The following is an 8,287-nucleotide window of genomic DNA, read 5'->3' as shown; positions in this document are numbered from 1 at the left end:
TACAATAAAAAAAAAATAATTAGTAGAAATTTCAACCCAAAAACCAAACCCACAATTACCAACGTGAGTCTTTTTTTTTTCAATGTTACCAACGTGAGTCCAAAAAATATGAACTAACGTTGTTGTTTTTTACATTAATATAATTTATGTTTTTTTTTTTTTTGAAAATCTAAAAGTGCTAATAATGTTGCTTTTTTTTTTAATGTGTACTAATATAATTTATGTAAAAAAATCGTTTGTTAGATTGACCATACCAAGATGAAATTTTGTCTATCCATTATTCAACCAATGATCATTTCTTTCAAAAAAATAAAAAAAAAACAATAACTCATTAAAACTTCAACAGATTAAGAAGTTATATCCTTATGTGAGTTAAAATTAACTCAACTGGTAAACTCTCTAATAGTTGAATAAGAGATCTGAGGTTTAATCCCTACCTACACTGAAAATCGATTGGTGTCTTAGTCTGATAATAAAGAGAGATTATCAAGAGCGGACGTTATAGGTTGAAACACTCTCAAAAAGTTATATCCTTATAAAAAACAAAGATTTAAAATTTATCTCACTCTAGACTCTAGAGTCCTTATTTAACTATTCTTTCACTTTGGATTGTAATCAAATTAAAATTTTTATCAACTTAAAAATTAGAGGAGAAGAAGATAAGGACAAAAAAAAAAAAAAAAAAACTTTCTTTAAAAAAAAATCTAACAAATTTTTTGCAATTTGGTGATGCCAATTAGCGCAACCACAGAGTCTAAACTCAACTTTTATTATATAGTATATGATTCTATCATTTTTTATATATAGGTAATTCTATCCTATTGATTTTAGGCTTTGTTGATAACATTTTAGATAGACATAAATATAGTTGTAGTTGTAAATCAAATACTACTTTCTTTTGTTACTTGATTATTAGGAAAAAGATGAGATAAAATGCATATTTATCCAAAAAAAAAAAAGAACTTAAAAAAATTAACAAAAATGAACATACGTTGGTAACCAATAGTATTCAATTCTATCTTTTTTTTTTCTTTTTTTTTTAAATTCTATCTTATTTGCTTTATTTTATGTATTTTTTATTTATTGAAATTTTGTCCTTTTTTTAAGGTAATTCTATCCTTTTTCATTTTAAGCTTTGCTGATAATATTTTAGATAGACCAACCAACTATATTTAATCTCTTTTTGAAATTTTAGAAAATACTTATTATAGGTTGCACGTGTTTTTAAAATACTTATTGTTATTTTATCCAAAGAAATTAATAAGAACAAATATATTGTAAAAAGTAAGGATTAGATGGATAAGATGAAGCATTCAAATTGTAATCAAATTAAGATTTTTATCAACTTAGAAATTATAGGAGAAGAAAAATTGTATATATTTTTTCTTAAAATCTAAAAATTTTCTGCAATTTAGTGAAACCACTTGGTTCAACGACGGCTTCTAAGTCCAACTTTTATTATATAGTATATGATATATGTAGGGTCAATGGGCCCACGAGTATGTATTGGGCTAGAGGCCCAATCCGAGGACACTAAATGGTCCGAGGATGTGGGAATATCGACTTAAGAAGCAGTGTTGATGGATAAAGAGGCAGAGACTGATCATGGTCATCCCGGAAGTTGGTCCGAGGTGGAGTCCCTCTTCGGCTAGAAGGGTTATGAAATATCCAAGATAAAGCTGCTACTACCGTATTAAATACTTTGCAGCTAAACCTTTGGCCGCATTAATGGGGAAGTGATGCTTGAGTATCAGGTTTCAGTCTTACAGCTACCTCTAAAAACTTCAGGGACGGGTTGATGGTATAAGTATCCAAACCAGTAACCTGATCCATATGTAGAAGATGGAGAAAGGAAGAAAGATGATATAAAAGGAAGAGAAGACTTTTAGAAGGAGAGGCGGAGAAAAAGAGAAAAAAAACATTGTAGACATTAAGATCAATATCTGTAACCTAAGAAAGAGAAATATAGAATTCAACCTCCTCGGCTTGAGTCCGAGGACAATTTTTGTTATAAAAACTATCTCATTTGTATGATGTTGCGATCTAGCCAACCATCTTTGTTATTTAGCGTCACTAGAACCTAGATTTTAAACTCACTCTCTACAAATTCATTGTATTGGGTTTTTTGGGTCTATCCCAATCTTATTTTTGGGTTTGGGTGCAAATTGTGTCCTTACAATATATATATAGATTATCGAAATGATGTAAGAGTTATGCCTAGAATCAACCTTAGAATGCTATTAATAATTCAAAATTTTTTTTTTTTTGAGAAAATGATAATTCCAATTAAATTTTAAATTGATACTCTTTAAAAAAATCGTACTAAGAATTTGATAATTCCAAATTTAATATAATCTTGATAATATTTTAAAATTAAAACTGATCATTAAACAAAAATACATGTGTAGGACATCTTGATAATTTGATAGAAAAACGTAAAAATCAAATACAAAAATTGTTAAAATTAATCTGTCAGTTCTAACTTCTAACCATATTTAATCATTAATTCTCAAACCCTAAGCTTATAATTAGATCAATGTACAGGGAAGGGCCCCAGGCCTATTGGGCCTTGGACCCTAGCTTTGTGGCACCATACGGGGCAGGGCTCTAGGCTTGTCAAGCCTTGGGCCTTGGCCTTGAGAGACAACACCTAACCCTATCCCCGCTGGATTAATGACCTCGGTCCGAACGCACCTCGAAGCCCAGTTTAAACCCCAAAAAACGTAATGGGGCCATCATGTTTTGAATGTCAAAAGCGAGACCCTCCTGACCAAGTCAAATTTGGTTGGGAGTGTGATTGCTCGTGGATACAAGGTCTCAGTGGTCCGGTATTATCTTGGAGAGTGTTGCTGCCAAATAGCCTTTTTGGTGGCAGGAACCAGTTCCAATGCCATTACCACTATTCCCAACGATACCTCCACTTAGAAGTAATGAAATTGGACCCCCATCCACACGAGTGAGATCAGGAAATAATCATAACACCCCCACTTACCTCCATCTATAAATGGGAAGATAGGGTGAGAGGTTAGGAGGTTGGTTGGCAGTGCAAAGAAAAGAGTAGAGGAGAGGAAGAGAGAGGCCATATCGAGAGGAAAGGGGAGTAACTCCGTGAGGAAAAAGAGAGAGAGGGGTTTGTAAAATCAAGAGGGTGTAGCTAGGTCTCTAAGCAAAGGACTACCTATAGTAGGAAATCTAAATCAACAATACAAATAAGTTGTGAGCCTAAGTATAGATTGAGCCTGTTGATTGTACATTGGGTGCGCACAATCAAAGTTAAGAAAATCAGTTTAAAAAAAAGACAACCAATACACATTGCACAAAACCTAATCATTTTAGTAAAAACAAAATACAAAACCAAAGAAGGAGCCTTTAGAAAGTTAAAAATATTTTCGAATGGTTTGAATTTATCAATTGAAAACCACGTGAAGATAATAAACCAATAGTAATACTTAAGAAAAAAATAATATAGAAGAGCTACATGTGTGTAAAAGAGCTGTAAACAGAACCCAACTCTTAGAAAAGACAAGAATTTGAATTTCAAGAAGAAAAGATTTCTAATTCTTTCAGCTTTCAGATAAATCCGTTTTCGGCATCCCATAAATTAGCCTATAAATCTTTTCCAAATTCCTCACGATTCATAATTCTACTTATTTTCTTGGCATTGTTTCGTTCTCTCTTTTTCTCTCTCTCATTCATTCTCTATAGCCCTTTCTCAAGTCGAAACCCTACTTTCTAGTCATAATGAACGAAGGAGAAAAAAACCAAGAAATAAATAGGATCCTGCATTCCTTTTTCACAACAATCAAGATTTCACTGCATTCCTTTTTCTCAACCCTACTTTTTATTCACATTCCTTTTTCTCAACCAATTAAATTTTGTCATGTACTTTTCTCAATCAATTATATTTTGTCATGTACTGATTCTCTATAACCATCAAAATAGCTAATCGCACATCTAATTAGTCCCACAAGACAAAATTTTTAAGTGATTATAAGTTTCTTCCAATATTTTAACAGTAGTACGTATTGAACACTTCATTGCAAATCAATCAATTTGATATTTGGTTTTTTAAATAGCTTTAGCTTTGATTGAATTAGTTTCTATGTACTAATACCACTATGATCATGTCAAAATCATGAAATATTAACTATGATATTGGTATGTTAAATGCATTTCATGCAAAATATGGTCATATTGCTATCTTTGATTGAATTAGTTTCTATGTACTGATACCACTATGATCATGTCAAAATCATGAAATATTAACTATGATATTGGTATGTTAAGTGCATTTCATGCAAAATATGGTCATATTGCTATGAAAAAAATTTCATATGTAGAGTGTATTTTAAATTTATAAAAAAAAATTAAAAATTGAAAATTCTAAACAATGTTATTTGTATTGAATAGATCAATTCAACTTCAAACAGATTCTTTTCAAACCTACTCAAATTTACGATGGCTTACAAAAATAGAGCTTAGTCTAAAGTCGACTCAACACATTTCACATTTTGGGGCCAAATGTAAATGTAAAATGTATAATTACTAGGCTATAAAAAAAATAATAAATAAAAAACCACTATGACTGCACTTAAACCGATATCAAAATTTGGTGACCACATTGCCAATTGCGGTAGAGGTGCAAAAACTGCATTGTTGCATCATCGATTTCCAACTATGGTTATGTTTTCAGAAAATAGCAAAAATCACACCGTGCCTCATCTATTAATATATAAGTTATATATATATATATATATATATATATATATATATATATATATATATATATATATATATATATATATAGTATTTAATCCATCTTTTAATATATTAAGGTTAGATGAGGTAATGGCTTTGGGCAAACCACATTGTGCGGTACCTTGCTAAATATGACCCAAAACTGCTTCAAACTATATATCATGAACACTCCTAATTATTACTTAATATTTATAAATGATACATAAATTAGGAAAAAAAAATCCAATTTTTTTAATATATTTATAAAAAGTATTTCAATACTTTTAATTCTAAATTTTTTGAAATAATCAGAATAAGATATATTTGAGATGGTTATTGTCTCTCTTAGCAATGTTGGATTCCAAGAGAAAGAGGGAATAAAATTCTTGGGAGATTGAGCACTTTTACACTCTTAAACTACCACAAATATTGTAAAAATATTAATAAAACTAGTATTATTCTCATACAATACATGTCTTAATAAAAATTTGATGGGAATAAAAAATTGTACTAATAATTAGCAAAAATATATTAATTAATGTTACAAACAGATGCACAATTCTATGCACACTTTACATGAATAAGTAGAAATAAATTTTCTAATATTCAAAATATAAATTAAAAAAAATAGGAAAAATGGTACAACATGAATAAATCCTATTAAAAAAAAATTTCATTTAGATGCATAATTCTAGCTAGTTGAAAAACGCAATTTTTTATTATAAATTTATATAATATATAGTTTATTTGAGAAACGATAATTAGATTTATAATTATTAACTTAGCTAAGACTTAATGTGGTGTATTTAAATGAACCAAAAAAATAATAAAGCATACACTTTTGAGCCTAATTACATCTAGAGAAATAATAAAGCATTCAAATATTGAAAGATGAATCTCAAAAAAAAAAAAAAAAAAAAATATATATATATATATATATATATATATATATATATATATATATATATATATATATTGAAAGACAATTTAAGTTTATGTAGGCTTGCATGAGATGCACCTATTAACCATTGCTGCAATAGCAATGGAAGCCTCATCTTTGAGACAAATTATTGATATAATGCTTATAAAAGCTACCCAAAAGAGTTAAAAAGTTCAATAAGGATTAGAGAAGAAATGATTAAGTGTAAATAATTATCTCACTAAAATAAAGGGTAAGAGTTATGCCTAGAATCAACCTTAGAATGATATTGATAGTTCTTTTTGTTTTTTTTGAGACAGTGATAATTCCAAACTAAATTTTAAATTGATATTTCTTTAAAAAAAATCGTACTAAGCAAATTGATAAGTTAAAATTTAATCTAATCTTGATAATATTTTAAATTTAAAACTGATAATTAATTCAAGAATATAGATGTGTAGGACATCTAGATAATTTGAATATTTGATAGAACAACGTAAAAATCAAATACAAAAATTGTTAAAATTAATCTATTAGTACTAACTACATTTAATCATTAATTCTCATACCCTAAGCATATAAATTAGATCAAAGTTAAGAAAATTAGTTTAAACAAAAGACAACCATTACAAAAAAAATGTAATCATTTTAATACAAGAAGGAGCCTTTAGAAAGTTAAAAACACTTTCAAATGGTTTGAATTCATCAATTGAAAACCATACGAAGACAAAGAACCAATAGTAACACCTAAGAAAAAAAATAAGGAAGACAAAATGTAGAGCTCAGATTTAGGCATTCATATTAAATTACATTTCACTCCAAAAAAGATATACATATTGAGTTCCATTTGATATAGAATTTAAATCTTATTGAAATTAGGATTTTTAAATTCTAATCAACTTGTGTGCTGCTATTCCCTGAAAAAGTGGAATTGAAAAAAAGGTCATATGAATAGAATGAATTTTTTTTTTTTTTGTTGATATCAACTTAACGTAAAAATAAAAAATTTAAATTAAAGAAAAAAGTGAATGAGGTAGTAAGGAAATATAAGATAGATTTATATATTTATTTATTGGTGGAGTCCATTTGATATGGTTTTTTGTTTTTTTGAGAAAGCATTTGATATAGTGTTTGACTTGAAATTATATAGATCTTCTCAACAAAAAAATAATAATAATAATAATAACTTAACATTATATAAAAGAGCTACGTGTGTAAAAGAGATGTAAACGGAACCAACTCTTTAACAACAAGAATTCGAATTTCAAGAGAATAAGAATTCTAATTCATCCATTTTCCGCATCCCATAAATCAGCCTATATATCTTTTCCAAATCCCTCGCAATTCATAATTCTACTTATTTCTTGCATTGTTTGGTTCTCTCTCATTCTTTCTCTGTAGCCCCTCTCTCCTATTTTCTAGTCATGATGAACGAAGAAGACAAGAACCAACAAATCAACAGGAAGAGAAAGCACAACAACAATCAAGATTTCCCATTTGTAAAAAGGTTTCAAGAGCCTGATCTTACCCTTAGGCTTGACTTTGGTCCCACAAGACCTAGGCAAACATCGCCAGTAAACCAATCATTGCCATCAACATCATCACCACCACCACCTTCATCACCACCATCACCATCAACAATGGTTCCATCACAATCAATGCAAGCACTTTTATCCCGAACCCCATCACAAATTCCCCCTCAACTCTTTTCCTCACACTCTCTATACAACTATATGCCACTCTTCGTGCCACCGCCGCAGCAGGAGACCTCCACATCAATCCCGGTGGTGTACCGCCCTGACACCGCCACACCCCGCCCTTCACGTGCTCGTCGTAACCCGACCCAGGTCCCGCGTGCCGGAAAGAGCGAGACTGTGCCGGCTCTGTTCCCGTGGGCCACAACTCATCGTGCTACGGTGCATAGTCTCGATTACTTGCTAGCCAAGGAAATAGTTTCTATCACTGGTGAGGTGCAATGCAAGCGTTGTGAGATTAAGTATGAGATGGAATATGATCTGAAAGAAAAGTTCACGGATGTCGCAAGATTTATAGAGAATAACAAGAGCAACATGCGTGATAGGGCTCCTAGTACTTGGATGAATCCTGTTCTTCCAAGGTGCAAGTACTGTGAACATGAAAATAGCGTGAAGCCCATTATTGCAGATAAGAAGAAGGGAATCAACTGGCTGTTTTTGCTTCTGGGTCAAATGATTGGTTGCTGTACGCTGGAGCAGTTGAAGTATTTCTGCAAGCACACCAAGAATCATCGAACAGGTGCCAAAGATCGAGTTCTTTATCTCACATATCTTGGACTGTGTAAACAGCTTTGCCCAGATGGCCCTTTTGATCGATAAGAATTTAAGTATTATGTATACTGGTCCCTGATGCACTTACACTTCTTTTGAGGTGCAAGCATTATTATGTTATTTTTTTGATGAACCAGCATTATTATGTTATAATATCGTGTCCGTGCATCCTGAATATTGGTGGCTAGATTACAATCTTTATTTTTGTTTGTACCTTTATTTTAATTTTTATTTGAATTTGATTTGAATTAGGGTTTGTGCACGGGCCATTTTTAAGTTTGGCTTGTAATCTTTCATATTCATGGCATGCTATATCTAGTTTTTC

At 30.6% G+C, this 8,287-nt stretch overlaps 1 protein-coding gene across 1 annotated transcript; it reads left to right on the top strand.

Annotated features, from left to right (window-relative positions):
* Positions 1–7,080: 7,080 nt before the first annotated feature.
* Positions 7,081–8,010, top strand: LOC142644352 (uncharacterized). The gene has a single exon (XM_075818983.1). The coding sequence runs from the start codon at positions 7,081–7,083 to the stop codon at positions 8,008–8,010; it is 930 nt and encodes a 309-aa protein (XP_075675098.1).
* The last annotated feature ends 277 nt before the right edge of the window (positions 8,011–8,287 follow it).

Source organism: Castanea sativa, chromosome 7, assembly GCF_040712315.1.
Source record: "Castanea sativa cultivar Marrone di Chiusa Pesio chromosome 7, ASM4071231v1".
Taxonomy (NCBI): Eukaryota; Viridiplantae; Streptophyta; class Magnoliopsida; order Fagales; family Fagaceae; genus Castanea; species Castanea sativa.
The sequence above is the reverse complement of the archived record's forward strand: the minus strand, read 5'-3'. Positions and strand labels throughout refer to the sequence as shown.

Bases quoted from the DNA above. Each gene is read 5' to 3' on its own strand.
- LOC142644352 (XM_075818983.1), top strand. From the start codon at position 7,081: ATGATGAACGAAGAAGACAAGAACCAACAAATCAACAGGAAGAGAAAG.